The sequence below is a fragment of the Littorina saxatilis genome, linkage group LG8 (genome assembly GCF_037325665.1).
Source record: "Littorina saxatilis isolate snail1 linkage group LG8, US_GU_Lsax_2.0, whole genome shotgun sequence".
NCBI classification, from domain to species: domain Eukaryota; kingdom Metazoa; phylum Mollusca; class Gastropoda; order Littorinimorpha; family Littorinidae; genus Littorina; species Littorina saxatilis.
In genome coordinates, this window is record NC_090252.1 from 21,218,801 (window position 1) to 21,239,651 (window position 20,851).

At 40.8% G+C, this 20,851-nt stretch overlaps 1 protein-coding gene across 1 annotated transcript in view; it reads left to right on the forward strand.

Moving 5' to 3' along the window:
* The window catches only part of LOC138974552 (uncharacterized), a 315,190-nt gene that overhangs the window by 226,249 nt on the left and 68,090 nt on the right, over positions 1–20,851 (forward strand). The window contains exons 52-57 of the mRNA XM_070347269.1: positions 1,129–1,269; positions 7,499–7,629; positions 11,348–11,507; positions 13,439–13,525; positions 15,079–15,096; positions 16,266–16,428. Of these exons, the coding sequence (XP_070203370.1) occupies positions 1,129–1,269; positions 7,499–7,629; positions 11,348–11,507; positions 13,439–13,525; positions 15,079–15,096; positions 16,266–16,428 (700 nt within the window). The remainder of the gene's footprint in view (positions 1–1,128; positions 1,270–7,498; positions 7,630–11,347; positions 11,508–13,438; positions 13,526–15,078; positions 15,097–16,265; positions 16,429–20,851) is intronic.

Sequence of the window (20,851 nt, forward strand, 5' to 3'; positions counted from 1 at the left end):
ATCAAGTATTTTCACACACTCGTTTTGCAGCTCTCGTGGCCTGTCACATATCGCTTTGTCTCAATAACCCAGTTTAGCGATAAAGATGTAACTAGAGCCAATTTGAGTTCATAGGAAGTGACGAGACAAGAGCAGGTCACAAGGACAAAGCGAAAGTCGCTGCCATTACGGTTTTCCATCATGCGGAAACAACAACACAGTGGTCGCTTGCTTCAAGCAGAGGCCAAGAAAAAATCTGTCAGTGCACAGGAGTTTCACTCAAAGCATATACCTACCAACCAGCGTGGCGTCAAATGGTGGCAAGACTGCAAATTCTGCCAGACGCTGCGGGTCAAATTTCTGCACAACAAACGTGAAATGACCATGATAAACGTAGCCGGCACGAGAAGCATTAAAAACTGTTGACCCTCTGAAAAATAAACCATGGGGAACAGGCGGCATATTCTGCTGAAGCTATGGTTTTGAAGCTGATTTTGAAAATGAACTTGCCTTTTGGCATTGCCGCAAACTGCGACTTTTCATAGACAGTTAAAGTTACGTTTCTGGACTCGAACATCCCTCAGAAGTATCAGTGTTCCCGTTAATCAGCTATGATCAAACAGATGTGCAATGACAACAGTAGGCCACAGAGTTTCACACACCCAATGTTACACATGTAGATTGTCATTCCTGTATATAAACTGGGGCACTGTTTATTTTAATGATTACAAATAACGTTTTAACTCGGCATTTGATCAATGATTACATCTTTTGTCACTAAACATTGAAAGAAGCATTTATTTTAAATGTATCGGTAAATGTACTTATCGTTGCAAAGGATGTGTGCGAAGCATGTTAGAATCATTTATGTTCAAATGCTGTGTGGAGTACACTCATTTTTTTCTGAAAATACGCCAATTGTGTTTGAGAATACTCCAAGTACAAAACAGGGGTTCCCATGTCAGAAAAAAAGCTTGCTAAAGCTTGCATTTTTCGTCATCCGCTATCTAAATCAACCAGTATTATGTTATACATTAAAATGGTGTCATTCGTTGTCTTTTTTTCAACGTTATAGTGTTATAAAATCAACACTTTCAATAGTTGTCAGTTCTATAGTGGTCAATACCTCAATCATTTTTTTTGTCCCAGATTCAAAAGAAAAGGAAAGCGTGCAACAAATATCCTACAGAATTAGATTTATTACGGCCAAGAATGGGAGCACACTGAACCAGGAGAGAGGCTTTGTTTTAACTTGGTTCTACGTTCCGCCATTCCCCAAGCAAAATAATGGTAAGTTCTTATTTTTGTGTTCGTCAGAATGTTATCTGCTGTTTCTGTTTTTCTGTGTTTGTTTCGGAATTTTACATGAGAGGGGCGGGGTGCAGTTCGTATTGGTGGAATGCCCTTGTGATTTGATACTCTAATTGATAAATACATGATGCAACGTGTTCAAGTGCGAGTCTTTAAGTACAGAATGATCTTTCTATAGAATATTTGATTTTCGTTTGTTAACAGACCATTGCTACTGCACAGGCTTAATTCATCTTTTAAAGACCTCTGAGTGAGAAATGTTTTGCTCTTGGGCATATTTACATATTGAAATGGTTGGAGTTTGAATCAATAAGAGTGACATTAAAAGTTTCTTTAATAAAATAATAGTTAGCACAAATAATGTGTGCCTGGTGTATATAAACTTGGCAAAAAACGTATTGCAACAAATTTCAAACCTAAATTGAAGCATTAATCCCTTTGTCATTTCATTGCCACTGTATATGCCAGATAAGGCCGTTTACTTAACCTTCAGGATCACCTTTTGGATTAAATATTTCTTGTACAGGGACCACGTGACCGCCTTTCACGTAAGGGTACCCTCAAAATCGACCAGACAAAAAACGAAAGAGCCAAATGAAAAATCGACAAAAAATCACAATAGGTAAAACTGTGCAACTTTGATATACGAGAAGAAAGTCAAACCAAATATCGACCCTGAACAGATTATTTTGTTTTGCTACATTGCGTATTTATGCTACTGGTGTATATGCCTTGCCTTGCCGTGCCGTAGCAGCTTGCGTGCCCTGATGATCCAAAGAGCTATGCCGGCCGGAGCCTTCATAGTGCTGAGGTGACTAAGTATACACCCTGGCCCTCCAGGTTGGAGGTTGGGCGAAGGGCTAACAACTCATCCATGGAAAAAAGTACTCGTTACAGAAACGTCAACAAGAGATACAAGGAACATTTCGGCCCTGGGAGAAGATAGATCTCCAGCTGGAGAGCTTATGAAGCACGGTGACGAAAGCCAGATGCCTCTGAAAACCACCGAGCCGACGACCATCATATCGACCAGGACCACCACCACTCTCGGGACATGGAACGTCCGGACCATGTTTGAAACCGGCAAAACTGCGCAAGTGGCAGCCGAGATGAGGAACTACAACCTGTCCATCCTGGGAATCAGCGAGTCACGATGGACAGGCTCCAGACAGAGAAGACTCGTTACTGGAAAGATGCTGCTGTTTTGGGGCCACGAGGAAGAGGGTGCTCCACACACCAGAGGAGTGGCCCTGATGTTGTCCAAGACGACACAGAGAGCGCTCATTGGATGGGAAGCCCACGGACCACGGATTCTCACCGCTACCTTCAGAACCAAGAAGCGGAGGATTAACCTGCACATCATCCAGTGTTACGCACCCACCAACGACACCGAGGAGGAAGACAAGGAGGAGTTTCTAGTATGTTAGTAAAATATTCTGAAAGTTTCAAAGCAGTCCACGAAGTCATTGTTAAAATGTAGTGCTTTTTGACATGATACCCATAGTTTAGTGGCTAGAAGCGCTGACCAACAAGTGTTCAGATATTTTTCTAATTGTCGTTTCTAGATAGTAAAATATGTGCTGAAAACGGTCTGCTATCGCACCATCAAGAAATCGGTTCCCTAGTACCCCTTTAAGGCTCTGGAACCACCCCGGGTGGCAATATCGGGTCGCAACAAAGAGTGTTCCCCATAGCCGGAAAGAGCCTCAACCGTGAAAGATAGAAAGAAAGGTATTGAACAAAAAAGACGCACAGCACCAATGTGAACCATTTGTGTTATCATACTTATATTAAAATATTGATGACCATGGAATAAATGGGTTATTTTTAGATTTCTGACAAAAAATCGCGAAAAACATGACAAATTGTCTTTTTTATAGCCTAAACTATGTAAGATTTAAAGACAAGTATTGAACACAAAAGATAGCAATGGATAATGGCAACAACATTTGCTCTCATTGTTGTACAAAATTGTTGATTGTTTTTTAATACTTTTCCGTTTTTGTGGATTTCACAAAGCATACCAATTAAACGGTAGTCCAGGTAACTCGTCCGAATTTTTGCGGCTAAGAGCCTCAACATTTGAAGATAGAAAGACTATCATTGAACAAAAACTATGGTAAACACTAATGTTAATAACTTTTGATCTCACACTGATATTGAAATATTGATGACCATGGAATTAATGGGCTATTTTCAGATTTGTGGGTACAAAATCGCCCAAAACATGACAAATTGTCTTTTTTCTAGCCTAAACTATGAAAGATTTAAAGACAAGTATTGAATATACAAGATTGAACGGGATAATAGCAACAACATTTGCAATCATTGTTGTACAAAATTGTTGATTGTTCTTGAATATTTTCCGTTTTTGTGGATTTCACAAAGCGTACCGATTAATCGGCAACCCGTGTCAATCATCCGAATTATTTCATGCTGCGCCAAAACGATTGAAAATGGATAGAATATTAGTGTTTGAAGACAAAAGGCGCACATTGTCATGTTAAGCATATCTTGTTACACCGTATACACATCAAAATCGTGATAGCTCTTGGTTTGAATGTTACAATGTTTGCTTTTGTGCAAGTTACACACATTGATACTGACAAAATGTAATGATATTCCAGGACAATATATCCAGCGCGCTCTTTGGGTCCCCAAAACACTGTACATGGTGAGTCCCATTGTGGTGCCAAAGTAGAAAATAATTATATTCACTTTAGCGATAGTCCGCAGTAGACGACATCAAATGACACAGACTGTAATGATAACTCAAAACTCGTCATCGCTTTCAGCAAACGCGTCAAAGTCAACCTCCTCATCTTCTTCCTCGTCTTCCTTGTCATCCTCTTCTTCACAACCACCATCTGCCAGAAGATCGATCAGCGACACAGGTAGGATGGACTTGAGGCACCACACGGGTTCCAGGACTCCGTCTGCATTTTTCGTCCATCCCTGCCCCTGGTCGTAGGGTTTGGGCCTCTCCAGAATGCCTTCATGAGCACGCTTGTACAGGGCAACGCGGTGGTTTACTCGCTGAATGTGCGGCATCAGAGCAGATTGGCAGGGAGGCATGCGGGCTAGATCGACCTTACACTTGGATGTGAGTTTCTCGTTGTCTCCCACCATCTTGCGGAGTAGCTTTCTACGAACGACATCAACTGATTTCTCACGACTGTAATTGTACATCAGGCACGTAAACTCTTCCAACTGCTTGACCACCCGAAGTTTGACATCCCAGTCGTCACCAAGCTGCCTGAATGCCGTGTGAAACTTGGGGTTCTTCTCCAGTTTCTTAAGGGGCCCCACCTTCCCCTTTCCTTTGAATGCACTGGTGCAGTCCTCTCCGCTGTACACATAGAACCCAAGAAGAGTGGCACAGTAGTCATGCCCCAGTGACTCTGCAAGCTCAGAGAGGTTGATCAGTTGCCGATGTTTTCCTGATCCCGTATCCAGGTATACAGTCAACTTGATGGCTTCAGCGTGGTAGATATTGGGAACCTCATGCACCTCTACCTGAAAACACAATGGCCATTAGAACATTTAGATTGGAGTCTTCATATATTTTCCAGTTTAGATTCCAATCTAAATGTTCTAATGGCCATTGTGTTTTCAGGTAGAGGTGCATGAGGTTCCCAATATCTACAGCAACCAGGAAGAGACTGACACCAGGGTGGTGCTGTACCTCCATCATGCCGCAGCGCTGGGATACAATAACGCTGTGGTCAGAACCCCGGACACGGACATCTTTGTCATTCTTCTCTACCACGCTGAAGCCATCAAGTTGACTGTATACGGGATCAGGAAAACATCGGCAACTGATCAACCTCTCTGAGCTTGCAGAGTCCCTGGGGTATGACTACTGTGCCACTCTTCTTGGGTTCTATGTGTACAGCGGAGAGGACTGCACCAGTCGTTCGTGGAAAGTTACTCCGCAAGATGGTGGGAGACAACGAGAAACTCACGTCCAAGTGTAAGGTCGATCTAGCCCGCATGCCTCCCTGCCAATCTGCTCTGATGCCGCACATTCAGCGAGTAAACCACCGCGTTGCCCTGTACAAGCGTGCTCATGAAGGCATTCTGGAGAGGCCCAAACCCTACGACCAGGGGCAGGGATGGACGAAAAATGCAGACAGAGTCCTGGAACCCGTGTGGTGCCTCAAGCCCATCCTACCTGTGTCGCTGATCGATCTTCTGGCAGATGGTGGTTGTGAAGAAGAGGATGACGAGGAAGACGAGGAAGAAGATGAGGAGGTTGACTTTGACGCGTTTGCTGAAAGCGATGACGAGTTTTGAGTTATCATTACAGTCTGTGTCATTTGATGTCGTCTACTGCGGACTATCGCTAAAGTGAATATAATTGTTTTCTACTTTGGCACCACAATGGGACTCACCATGTAAAGTGTTTTGGGGACCCAAAGAGCGCGCATGTGTGATACAGGGACAATGTGATATCTGCAGGCCTAGGCCTATATTAGTGATTACTGTGTATGATACATGAAATGTGATATGAATACTGTTTTTATATGTTATACTCTTACTTTCTGCCTATGTCTTAATCCCAAGCGCAAGACAAATTCTTCTATGTGAAAATTGAAGCCAATAAAATTTGAGTTGAGTTGGGGGGGGGGGGGGGGATATATTGTCCTGGAATATCATTACATTTTGTCAGTATCAATGTGTGTAACTTGCACAAAATCAAACATTGTAACATTCAAACCAAGAGCTATCACGATTTTGATGTGTATACGGTGTAACAAGATATGCTTAACATGACAATGTGCGCCTTTTGTCTTCAAACACTAATATTCCATCCATTTTCAATCGTTTTGGCGCAGCATGAAATAATTCGGATGATTGACACGGGTTGCCGATTAATCGGTACGCTTTGTGAAATCCACAAAAACGGAAACTATTCAAGAACAATCAACAATTTTGTACAACAATGAGTGCAAATATTGTTGCTATTATCCCGTTTAATCTTTTATATTCAATACTTGTCTTTAAATCTTTCATAGTTTAGGCTAGAAAAAAGACAATTTGTCATGTTTTGGGCGATTTTGTACCCACAAATCTGAAAATAGCCCATTAATTCCATGGTCATCATATTTCAATATCAGTGTGAGATCAAAAGTTATTAACATTAGTGTTTACCATAGTTTTTGTTCAATGATAGTCTTTCTATCTTCAAATGTTGAGGCTCTTAGCCGCAAAAATTCGGACGAGTTACCTGGACTGCCGTTTAATTGGTATGCTTTGTGAAATCCACAAAAACGGAAAAGTATTAAAAAACAATCAACAATTTTGTACAACAATGAGAGCAAATGTTGTTGCCATTATCCATTGCTATCTTTTGTGTTCAATACTTGTCTTTAAATCTTACATAGTTTAGGCTATAAAAAAGACAATTTGTCATGTTTTTCGCGATTTTTTGTCAGAAATCTAAAAATAACCCATTTATTCCATGGTCATCAGTATTTTAATATAAGTATGATAACACAAATGGTTCACATTGGTGTTGTGCGTCTTTTTTGTTCAATACCTTTCTTTCTATCTTTCACGGTTGAGGCTCTTTCCGGCTATGGGGAACACTCTTTGTTGCGACCCGATATTGCCACCCGGGGTGGTTCCAGAGCCTTAAAGGGGTACTAGGGAACCGATTTCTTGATGGTGCGATAGCTGACTGTTTTCAGCACATATTTTACTATAAAGAAACGACAATTAGAAAAATATCTGAACACTTGTTGGTCAGCGCTTCTAGCAACCGTACTACCATAACAATTGACGTAAAACGTCCCGTTTTTGACCCTTCTTGCGATCGACACCTGCATCAGCGAAATACGTAAGGTAGCAAAACAAAACAGTCTGTTCAGGGTAGATAATTGATTTGACTTTCTTCTCGTATGTGAAAGTTGCACAGTTTTACCTATTGTGATTTTTTGTCGATTTTTCATTTGGCTCTTTCGTTTTTTTCTGGTCGATTTTGAGGGTACCCATACTTGAGCGGCGGTCACGTGATCCCTGTAACAGAAATAATCCAAAAGGTGATCCTGAAGGTTAAATGAACGGCCTTAACTGGCATATACAGTTTTAATGAAATGACACAGGAATTAATGCTTTAATTTGGATTTGAAATTTGTTGCAATAATATGTTGGTCAAGTTTATTTATATTACCTATGATGATGGTGATTGTTGTTAATTTTTCAGCATATCACCAGATTATCTCGGGTAGTCATTCACTGGGACACCGTGCAACATTTTACCGCAATCAGCAGGTTCTTCATGCTGCAAAAGACTTCAGCATATTTTTTGTACCACAGAAAAGTGGAAGTATTGCGGTAAAGTTTTTTTCTCTTGTTTGCTGGTTTGTTCAAATGCTGCATATTGTTTGAAGAGGGTTTTCTCCCACACGCAGATGAGCCTTTTCGCAACATTCACTCTCTCTTCCCAATTCTTTCTCATTTTTGACGCACGCATGTAATTACAGAAATATACACCCATAATGTTCATTTTGTCTGTTCATGCAAAACCGCAACACTCATTCCTACAGTTCTTCGTGACCCAAACCACATTAGTTTGGATTTTTGGTGATTTATTTTTAAACCTGATATTTCCGAAAATGTATCAATCAAAGCCAGGACTTGGAACTTGTCATGTTCATCTTGCAACAACAATGTAACATCATCAGCGAACAACAATACTTTCAAAACTTTATCCATATCTCCCTAGTTCCATAATGACATACACTTTATATTTTTGGCCTCTCAAATTTTGATTGCTAACAATTCAACTGCTAATACGAAGGTTAGTGTGGAAAAAGGACAAGCTTGCCTTATTCCGGAATCAATATTAAAAAATCCAGATAACCAACCACAATAATTTACACAACTTCTTATGTTTTTCGAGTCCAGTTAGATAGACTTATGTGTGTGTGTGTGCCGGCTTTGCCATGCCTTACAGGCGTCTCACCACAGATGCACATTTCGGGGGTATTGACGGTTTAATCGCCGACCATGCATGTTATGATTTGAAGACCCTCTGCAACTAACAGTATGAGTTACAGCTTAAGCATACAGTTTAATGTATATATTCAGTTATTCATTTGTAGCAAAACATGCACCAGACGTTTCTGTGCTCCTAAAAATAAAACACTCCCGAAACAACTGAGTGACGTCTCCTAATGTCAAAGTGACACGATGGTTCGCTTATTTGTCAAAAATATAGTTGGCATGTTATGTCTCGTAATGTATCCGCATTCATCTGGGAGGCTGGTGGTATGACTACATGGTACCGTAAGAGTGTTTTGAAGTCTTCGTGTTTTCTATTTACATCGTTGTTGTACTGAAATAGGCGAAAACCGTTCATTTTAGTATTGAACTGACGCTGCCGTCTGTTACATGTAAGGGAGAGTTACAGGTTCCGTACCACTTAAGAAACAACTCATCTGCATCGCACGCATGATATCCCAGAGCACTGCTATTTGCACCTTGCATATAGTGCCAATATGGTTCTATCATATAGTATGTTTTATATTAGCAGATGGTACACACAATAGACACCACACAATGTTTGTTTTTTTCTTCGAAAGGTACGAATCAAGAGACTGGGCCTTCAATAAGTACCACCAGGTCACTCGATTCGTTCTACCGGTACTATAACAATAACCAGCAGGTACGATAGGCATGACCTGTTTTATTCAAATATAAACAACTAGAATGAATACCCGCTTCGCCGGGTAGCCGGCTTCGCCGGGAAGAAGTACTTAGAGCCGTACGCCGGCTTAGCCGGGTCCGAACAATGGACCCGCCAAGCTTAGGTCCCTCCCAGATTCGTGGAATGGGAACAGCACGAAAATGATTCAGTGGCCATAATGCCATTCCTGACCATATCGAGTCCCATCCTTGTCGACGAATGTAACAGTGTTAATCACCTTTGGAGGCGAACTCCACTCAAACAGGACTGAGCAAGTTATGGCTTCTAAAAGGAAGGCCAGTACATACATTTACACAAAAGCCGCCAGACCACATCACAAACAGAACTGAACAATGCACAGGTGTTGCTGACATAGAGACACACACACACACACACACACACACACACACACACACACACACACACACACACACACACACACACACACACAAAAACACAGAGAAGCCGTATCTATAGAGAGATAGATGACAGTGTATTTTTCGCGTGGCTATAAATTGATTCGACCTTTGCACTTTTACAGTGAGGATAATTTACGGGTCCAATTTACGTTCTGGACACTGCGTTGACCTTCTAAAAATAGTAACAGTAACAGAACGCCGGGAATATCCGAAGACGCTCCACTCACACTATAGTGCACCATTACGAAGGAAGGGAGGTAAACGCTGAAAACCTGGAGAATATGAGAAGATAAGGAAGAGTTACTTATAATGGTGAAATGAACACAAAAACCAAAATCGATTCAGCGCTGCGCGCTGAGAGCACGTGTTGAAATATCTCATCGATGATATTGTGTCCGGGGTGTAGCTGAATACGGTGTCCAAATTTGAAAAAGATCCACCAAGAACTTTGGCTTTGGTGTGTCGGTATGGGGGCCCGGGTAGCTGAGGTGGAACCAAAATAGCTGAGGTGGAACCAAAATCGGTTCAGCGCTGCGCGCTGAGAGCACGTGTTGAAATATATCATCGATGAGGTTGTGTCCGGGGTCTCTCTGAATAAGCCCACCAAATTTGAAGCAGATCCATCGAGAACTTTGGCCGTGCATGGCGAATACACAAATACACAGACACACAGACAGACACAAGTAGTATATATATATAGATACAAAAAAACTGTTTCAGTCCAAACTTTGCAGCAAACAGCATGGCAACACTTACGCCAAATCAGGCTATTCACTTTCAAAACACTGTTTTGACAGTCAATCGTCTATTCACTGGAATCATCACAATGGTGGCAAATGTAATTGAAACCATCACTTGATGTGCACTTTTCGTGTGCCCATTGGTGACACACTGAAAACACACGCAATCCATTGTTTTTGCTTTTGCTTGCTGAAAACCGTTCACAACAAACACACACACTTATATGTAGTCATGTATATCGTACCACGAGTTTTCTGAATCGTACCACCGGTACCAAACAGATGACCAAGAGTGGTACGATACACGTAACTGTATAGTCATATATATCAAACGAAGCTATACACACGGTGAGGCTGAGACAGTTTGCTCTAAACTTGGCTGGATCACAGGTCAGTCATTGGACTTTGTGACAAAACAAGATTACATTTTGTCTGTGCGTATATATTCAGATACAATGTCACGCAAAACAAAACTATGTAGAATAACATCAAAAAGCTTTAAAATTGATTCCTTCTCATCTAGCTGCCACATGGTGTTGATCCGCCATTTTCGTTTCAGTGAGTTAATTCTTTTAGACTATCCTTTCGTGCTACATAGTCATTGGCTCCGTATCATCACCCGTTTTCTGTGAAAACGAGTGGTACGATTCCCATAACCAGTACGGAAGTAGTAACTCTCCCTTACTTAGCACAGTCAATCGAATCAGTCGACATCCAAATTCTGGTTTCGAAATCTGCCAGAAAACACTTCTGCTTTTAGCCGCGGGGAAGTAACAGTTTAGGGTCACGCATCATTTGGTAATGTGGAGACGATAAACTACATGTCTTAGAAGAACTGTCTCAAATCGAAATAATGGGTACAGGTGCATGAATACGCATGAATACGCTCTCTGTGATTGTTAACGCCTACACTTGTAGGGCATTGCCATTCGCCAATCAACTCACTTCAGTCATGTTACACCAGTGCTTACTGACAATGTGTTATTATTAGTAGTAGTAGTATTATGAATGATGTATTTTTTTAAAAGAAAAGGTATTAACATTAACCGTACCTTTCTCTTCCAAACGTTAGTTATTTGTTTTTGTTAACCTCTCTTTGCTCAACTTATGCTTGCCCTCCCATCCTTTCCCATCCCTGACCCAGCCTGAAAGAAAGAAACCTTTACATTCTCAATATCATTGGAACATGTCTCTTCGAAACGAAGGTTGAGTTGAGCCTTAACACGGCACGAGAGGGTCGATGTATGTCAGCCTCAGAACTGCGTGTCTTTGAACTGGCTGGAGAAGGTGGAACAAGTATTAACACCGAGCAAAGCAGAGTGACATGTAGATCGACCACCATGGATATTAAGCTCCGTTTTCGGGGTAAGGTTATGCTTTATGGTTGACTGTGTTTTTAAGTGTGCAAACTTGTATTTGTTTCATTTAGAAGAAAATAAAAACATGTGATTGTATGAAGGTTTAATATGTGACCCTCCACCACGAAATGAGTCGCATGTCACCTCGCGCGGTTCTGCGCTAGGCTTAATATAAGTCCGGGGAGTGTCTGGTAACAGTGTGAGGGTCACCTTAGTCACAGGCTTATAAAGCAAAGAGTTTACGCTCTTATCTAAAACGGTGTTCACCACTGGATAGAGCATAAAACACTCTTAAGGAACATGTACAAATATGAAAATCATGCAAAGGTGACATGCAAAAATATGAAAATCATGCAAAGGTGACATGCGACTCATTCCGTGGTGGAGGGTCACATATGGCGTTAACGATTGTTATAATGTGTAAACCTAAAGGTTAATTTTGACCAAGGAGTTAACATAGTAATGTGGTGTCAGCTAGTCTATTCTGATTGGACCAAAAAGGGGAGTGGCAGACTGTCCTTTAACTGTACTAATCTTAGACCAACAGGGGCAACAGTACCAATGTCAATTACACTGTACTTGTTTCTATTACTGACAGATAATATCATAAAAGCAGTATGTGATTTTGATGACTGATCAAAACAGCACATGTGACATGCATGCATACGGACACTGTGCTTACTAAGCAGCGCAAAATCACGTGCAGATTCTTATCCTTCATGATAATGAATTTTATCAATTTGAATTGGGTTATAACAAAATCGATTTTGTAAACCTCTGTTTTAAATACATATCATCAGATTCAGCAATAACATGTAAATGCCTTGCAAAACAAACTTAGCAAAACAAATAATTATTTCAACACATGTGGCACCCAGATTAAAGCGTTTATTTTTGTATCATTTGATTTAAACTACCAATGCCATTTAATGCAGTCCATTTGACTAGTTTGCACACCTTTCCGATTAAAGATGTCTTTAACATGGATTGCATGACCGCCGATCAGATAAGGGTACCCCCAAAATCGACCAGACAAAAACGTAATGTAACAATTAAAATCGAAGAAAAAAATGATAATAGGCAAAATTTGGCATATTTTATATGCGAGGAGAAAGTCAAATCAGTTATCTAGCCAGTTTATTTTTTGTTGGTGGCTTCAATATTTCGTGTTATGTTATTCCTACTGATGCAGGTGTCAGTCCATGAGTGGAAAAAAAAGAAACACGTCATATTGAGAGGGTTCGTGACAAAAACAGCTGTATTTCAGGAATGGCCTATGGATTACTGTGTAACTTCCAGGATAATATGTCAACATACGAGAGGTACTTCAATGCTTCAGATTGTTACATGTAATTGTTCAGATGTTTTGCAATGTTCTGAAACTGTTTTAAATGTTTTAAAACTCTTAATAGGATTGTTCATTTACCTCCAAAAACATCATGACTTTACAAGTCTACATACAATTGATCAATAAAATTGGTGCAATACAGCGCTTTTCGTCTTCGATCGATACCTGCATCAGTAGGAGTTACATAACACATTAAATACACAAGCCAGCTAAATAAAACAGCACTTTTAGAGGTAGATAATTGATATGACTTTCTCCTCGTATGAAAACGTAGCCAAATTATGTCTGTTATCATTTTATGTCAATTTTTTAATTGGTACCTTGCGTTTTTGTCAGGTCGATTTTACCTTTTTATGAGCGGTGGTCACGTGATCCATGTAAAATAAATGATTGATCCCAAAGTTGTGCCGGATAGTCATGTTGATTGCCTTTAATGCCATAGAAAGGTTACATAAAATGACATGGGAATGAGCTTTCATTGGGATGCAACATTTGTTGCAATACATATTCTTGTGGAGTTTTGATTTAAAACGATTTATTGACATGTCTTTTTTGTATTCAAAATGTGTAATATTATTATTTGTCCACAGTCAAACAGTTTACAGTTGTTGGAATCAGCATTCATGTTGACCAGTATATCACTTACATCGGCACTGGATCCTATTTTCAACATATCGGTAAGGTCTAAAACATAATCCCAAATATCATTGTCGGTTTCTTTGCCTGCTTGCCTGTTCCTCTGCCTGTGTATCTGTCTACCTGAGTGCCTGTATGTACGTGTATGCTTATCTGCCTGCCTTACTAACTGCAAACCTGTCTTTCTGTCTGACTGGCTTACTTTGATAGCATGCCTCTTTCTCTTCCTTTGTTTTGTCTATCTGTTTTTGTTGTGTTGTCCCTGGTAAGGTCATAACATGTCTGTCTGTGTGTACCTTACCAATCGGTAACAATTTCATTGTGAGAATGATTGTGTGTTGATTTGTAATTAATTTAGAAGCATGAATGAAAACTTCTGACACAAATATGGTTATTTGGGAAATTATATCAGTTATATGTGTGTGTTTGTGTGTGTGTTTGTGTGTGTGTGTGTGTGTGTGTGTGTGTGTGTGCGTGTGTGTGTGTTTCTAGATAATACCCCTACGGTCTTTGATGAATTTATATTCGGCTTTTTCCGAGTCGTTTCTTTTGGAATATTAAGGACGACAGAAAGTAGAGCCAGCTATGATGTATTTCGTGCACCCTTATTTATCGAGGGCCGGACCCAGGGGGGGTTCCAGGGGTTCTGGAACCCCACCCCTGGAAAAAGCATGTACCTAGTTTTAGCACCAAAACAATGCTGCTCTTAACCCTCAAAATAAGGCCCAGAATGCACCAGATTGTACAGATTGTAACCGTTTTTTCAAAAATGTTCCGAGGGAGCATGCCCCCAGACCCCCCTAGTTCGCGCGCCTGCTTTGCAGGCGCGCGCTTGTGGCTTCGCCACTTTGCTGATTTGCCCCCCCCAAAAAAAAAGGAGGAACCCCCCCCCCCCCGTACAACTCATTTGGTCCGGCCCTGTTTATCCTCTATTTTATGTGTTATAAGAGTGCAATAGTTACAGCATAGATGTAACAAGAAAACAATGAAAATACAAGAAATATACCTGGAGTACATTTACAGAGACAAAGAAGGAATGCTGATTCCGCGTAATGGGCAACATTATTTTTTGCCCATTTCGCGTAATCGGCAAAACACTGCCCAATACGTGAAATCGGCAGCGTTTTGCCGAAATAGCGTAAACGCCTCTAAAACTTGCCTATTTCGCGAATTCAGCAGCCGATTACGCGGAATCGGCAGCCGATTACGCGTAATACGCAAGTTGCCTATTACTCTGCAATTGTGCTCGTATATACCCTGCAATTGTGCTCAAAATGTAAGAAAATCCATTTATATGTAAATTTGTTGTTATGTTGGTATGCTTCATCTACACCAGATTGACTCGTCTCGGTTTACTGTTTTCGGAAACCAGGTTTTAGAAGTCTCGACTATGACTGTTCCAAGATTTTAAGAGTCGATATTTTAGTTTCGGGCCGACAGATTGACAACATATTTTGAAAGCAAATCAAATCAAATGAAATATCTTGATGTGACTTGTTTGAATATTGTATTTTAGATTAAATGCCATGGTTTCCTTACTTTTTGGCACAAGTTTAGTTGCGGTGAAAGTAACATGTTTTCAACTTTTTTTCAGGAACGCAAGGAAGCGGCGGTAAGTGTATGTCTACTTCTACCTTCTCTGCTGTTAGCGTACTCAAACACCTCTTTAGTCGCCACCACCTTGTTGCGCCCGAATATAACATTTGGGGCTGGGTATGTTTGGACAACAATAGACCACTCAGAATTCTACTCCAGGCCACTTTAAAAATTATGCACCATGCAGCGGCAAACATTTTACATTCAGAAAATAACTCGTCCATGGAGATGTGACAAAGTTAGGTGAAACTGAATTACGATGACTAGCTTGGCTATGTGATGTAAACGTTGCTAATTATAAAGGAAATGTAACAGCAGAATACATCGCGCGTCACCAATCGCAGCGCTCCTCGAAGCGCCGCGCGTCGTAAATCTCAATTCTGCAGAACGCGCCGCGCTTCCCGAATAAAATGTGTTATTTCAAGCCTTCTTTTGACTGTGTACATGGAAGAAATTCATCTACTCATGTCAGCTACAATACTTTGTATTGGCGTCAAAGACGTCGCACTTCGAACCCAAAATTCGCCTTTTTAAATTACTCTGACAAGCACAATCATGACAGGACAATGTTAATAGAAGCGACAGGTTTCAGATGTGTCATAAGTGTCCTCGTATTCTGGTTTGTTGAGATTAAAATGACGATATCATCAAAGAAAAAACGATTGTGTTCGTTGTTGTTGAGCATCAGTATTAATTTTCTGGCTTAACTATAACGCTGACTTAGTAAAGGACTGCTTACACTATTATTACACACCAGATAATTATTGGTCGTACTTTGGATTTCACTTTGATGTGCATTTAAAGCAATACCTAGAAAAAAAGAGATGGCAAATAACTTTGTTTAGTAGTAATTAGCTGCATGTGAGATGATTACAACCCGATGAGGGTGTGGATAAATCGTTGCTAGAGAAAACATATACCTTCATGACAATGTTTGCATTACAAACATTTGATTATTTCCCTTGTCTTGCATTTGAATCCAAAGTAATTTCGCGCAGCCACTGCATATCATATACATCTGAGTCACTTGTTCGCTGTGATCGTGGTTTTAAATGGCCGACAACGTGTTTCCTGTTTGTACGAGATAAGCAAGACGCAACTCTTCCACGTCAGTAACAGTTATTTTAAAAAAACGTCTTTTGCCCCAAAATAGACTTTGCAAACGAAGAGCAACCTCTTTTTCAGACTGCACAACGGACCATGGATTACACCCTTCTCACCCGCCCCGTGATCTTCTCAGCAATATGACTTATGAGATCACCAGTTTGCAACAGAAGGGCTTGCAACACTGCACGACCGTGTTCGACTACACACAAGATCCACACGAGTTGCTGGCCACGCAAGTCAAGTAAGAGTGCACTATCAACACCTCTCCGTGGTACTGGTATCTCTTTTATCTTTCAAATTCAGTTATCGTCGGGGGGTGGGGGCAGTTGGCCGAGGGAGGGGGGGTAATTAGTCTAAAACCAACGTAGACAATCAAAATACGCAAGTATTTCAAATTATTTCTCTGCAGGCCGAACTTGTGTTTGAAACCTGTATCTATTAATGAAATCAATGTGTATGGTTAAAATCGTGCGGTTGAGAATAACCCTTATTAATTTTGTTTATTTCTATTATGGATATATGTGTGCTGAGTAGTGCACGAGCTAAAGTCGTATCATGTACAGTAGTCGCCGCTTAATAAAGCCACATCGGGACCGACGAAAAATGGTTTTAATATGCGGCGGATTTATTAACCGGCGGTCCAGGAATACGTCATTTTCGAGAAAAAAAATCTTCTCTTTTGTTTACGTCACTCAGTCACTTTCTTTCGTCATTTACACTTGTTTGAATCTAAACAAAACTTCACGAAGGATGTTGAACTTTTGTATTAATTATGTACATACATGTACGTTTACTTTGATCACTTCGGTACATCAATAATTTCACTGTCACCGTCACGAATCATTACACGGCAGAGAAGAACGATTTTATGAGTGTTTGTTTGTTGGTCGTCTTCCACATCAGTTCTCTCACTGAGTCTGCGAATGGTTCAAATTCTTCCATGCGGTAACCACGACTTTCCAGACCAGATCGAAGGCGGGTCATTATTTGCCTCATCTCTGTGTTTGAAGGCGGTGGGGGTGGCATCTCTTCATCCTCCTCGTCATCTTCATCATCACCTGTCAAGTCCGATAGCCCGGCTTCCACCTTCGCACGTTCACGCAAATCAGTGACGATGGTGTGAAAATAAATAGGCCTATGACTTGAGCGATTACAAGAAGAAGCTAATGTGAGTTTTAGTCACAAACTACGTGATTTCTCTGAGAAAACTGGCTTTAATAAGCGGCGGGTTGGTTTTATTAACCGGCTTTTTCTAATACATAAGATAGAGTGATAAATCCGGACCGTCTGAAATCGGCTTTTGTAAGCGGCTGGCTCTATTAACCACGGTTTTATTAAGCGGCGACCACTGTATCATGTAATTTGTCAATTGTTATCCCTGGCAATGGGGCATTTGTCTGTTAATCTTGATGACAATACGGTTCAGGACTGTTTGCAGGGTTCGCACGGTCTTTACAAGTCTTTACAGGTTTGTAAGAAATGAACTACCATTCTCATGTCTTTATAAGTCTTTAAAAATCCACTTGGGTTTGTACAGGTTTGTGAATTTCAAAAATCTTGTGCAAGGAAAATAAGACATCTGTATCAATGTTGGTCTTTAGTTTGTTCTGTCCAATTATCACCCAAAAAAATAAATAAATAAATAAACGATGCGTGAAAATTGGAAAACAACAACGAAGTGATCGCGTTCGCCTGCAGCAGACGACAGAGAACAAAGTGGCAAATCAGCTCGAGTGATGTCCCTTTGGCTTTGCAAATTGCTTACATCCGGGACATGCACAATTGTCTCAAGAGCAAAAATGCCGGGTTTGTGCTCGTTCGTAGATGCGTGGCTTGGAAATCCAGAGTTTTCGAAATGAATACGAAAGGACCCTGGAGGAAATAAGCGAAATGCTTTTTGCTGCGTCTGCAAGAAGACTATCAGCGTCGCTTCGATGGGTGTTGGAGCGCTTACGTCTCGTGAGAAAGCTGCTTCCTTGGTGAAACCACAGGCGGAAGGTATCGTTCACTGGACCATTACTTACATAGAAAGACTAGTCTTCCGCCTGTGGTGAAACTGGACAGAGCCATTGATGCCCTCAAGTCATCGCATGCCACTAATGTTCCTTCAACCTCCCATCCCTCCATCTAAATTACATGTGTGTCTGTTTGTGTGTGTGTGTATTTTTTATTTTCCGGAAACTGAAAAGTCGGACAGATCCAGATGAAAGTTACGCGTAAGTATTACTATGATAATATTGTTGTTCAACACTAGTCCACGCAAATTTTGGTCTTTCATTTTTATTTTGAGGGCTTTTAAAAGTCTTTAAAAAGTCTTTAATTTCTGAGACACAAATTCTGTACGAACCCTGTGTTTGTCTTTGATTTACACTGGGTGTGGTTTTTGATACACCAACAGAATAACAGGTGTTTTTGCCCCAAATGTAATATGTAATATAAGTATCGTCACGAAATTGATATCGGGAGGAGACATCCATTTTCCCTGAGAGCTTTTAGGTTTAAGCGCGCGCGCGCACACATACACACATAAACACACTCACACACATACACACACACACACACACATACACACACACACACACACACAGACACACACACACACACACACACACAGGCACACACATAGACACACACACACACACACACACCGTCACCACACGCGCGCGCGCGCGCAGACACACACACACACACACATAGGGCCTACACACACGCACACACACACACACACACACACACACACACACACACACACACACACACACACACACACACAATACACTCTCGCTTCCGTACCAACACACGCAGCCAAGAGGTTTATTTGATTTGGGCCAAGTAACGAGGGCAGTTTACTTCAGAAAAAAATACCATCTGACAACGACCATGAAAGATAACATTGTACAGAGATAAATACACACGCACGCACACACACACACTCACACACTCACACACTCACACACTCACAACCACACACACACACACACTCACACACACACACACACACACACATACACTCTCGCTTCCGTACCAACACACGTAGCCAAGAGGTTTATTTGATTTGGGCCAAGTAACGAGGGCAGTTTACTTCAGAGAAAAATACCATCTGACAACGACCATGAAAGATAACATTGTACAGAGATAAATACACACGCACGCACACACAAAAAGAAACAAATGTTGACATACATATCAGTTCATAAAACCAAAATGACAATGAATTCAACAACATCAATTGCTAATTCACACAATCATATATATATAGCCCTCATTTTGATTATACTATGCAAGAAATTGATTCAAATGAGGCACATGCAATCATCTCAAAAGGGGGTACACAGTGCACGCAGCGAACCGTCAACAAAACTAATAGGTGGATGCCGGGGGTGGATGGGGGGTTTGCAGAACTGAAATCGCTGAACTTGCTTGCTGGCCGCTGCGCTGCTACTTATGACTTCGGTACTCGCTCTCTCTTGGACTCCCTTATCTGTTACCCTTGTTTCATTCCAGTAGCTCTACTTCACTCATCACCTCAACCCTGCCCCCTCCCCCCCACCCTCTTCCATTTCCCGCATTCGTTCCCACGTTTTGACGTTTCGTTTTGACTAAATGTTTTAACATAGAGGGGGAATCGAAACGAGGGTCGTGGTGTATGTGTGTGTGCGTGCGTGTGTGCGTGCGTGTAGAGCGATTCAGACCAAACTACTGGACCGATCTTTATGAAATTGTACATGAGAGTTCCTGGGTATAATATCCCCGAACGTTTTATTTTTTATTGTTTTGATAAATGTCTTTGATAACGTCATATCCGGCTTTTCGTGGAAGTTGAGGCGGCACTGTCACGCTCTCATTTTTAAACAAAATTGGTTGATATTTTGGTCAAGTAGTCTTCGACAAAGCCCGGACGTCGGTATTGCATTTCAGCTTGGTGGCTTAAAAATTAATTAATGACTTTGGTCATTAAAAATCAAAATTTTTAAATGTTTTTAAATTTTTTTATAACACGATCCAAATTTACGTTCAGCTTATTTTCCAGCATTTGCTTATTCCAAAAACATATAAATATGTTATATTTGGATTAAAAACAAGCTCTGAAAATTAAATATATAAAAATTATTATCAAAATTAAATTTTCGAAATCAATTTAAAAACACTTTCATCGTATTCCTTGTCGGTTCCTGATTCCAAAAAAACATTAACAGCTATTGTGTTTTCAGCGTAGCAATAGGGTCCGATATTTAGACGAGACAAGTATAATGCGACGAGTCGAAGACGAGCCGCATTATACTTGTTCGAGTCTAAATATCGGACCCTATTGCTACGCTGAAAACATAATAGCGATTATATAGCTGTTATGACCTTGATGTGTTGTTCCAAACTTACAAAATGACAGTTTTTGCGTCGATGCGTTGATATCAGGTTTTGATAGCAGACAAACTTCTTACGCGCATCATGTTCGCGCAGACATGCACACCGCTACACGCTTTCTGACTTTGGAAGAAAAACTGACTCCAAGTGCATTCGATTGCACAACACAGTTGTTGAAACAGCTTTTTAAGTTGTCAGTGTATGCTGTTGTCGATAGAAACATCGCCACGTGGTACAGATGTGTAAACCGGAACCATGCATCGGCCATTTTTCTCAATATGCTTTTGGATATTGAGAAAAAT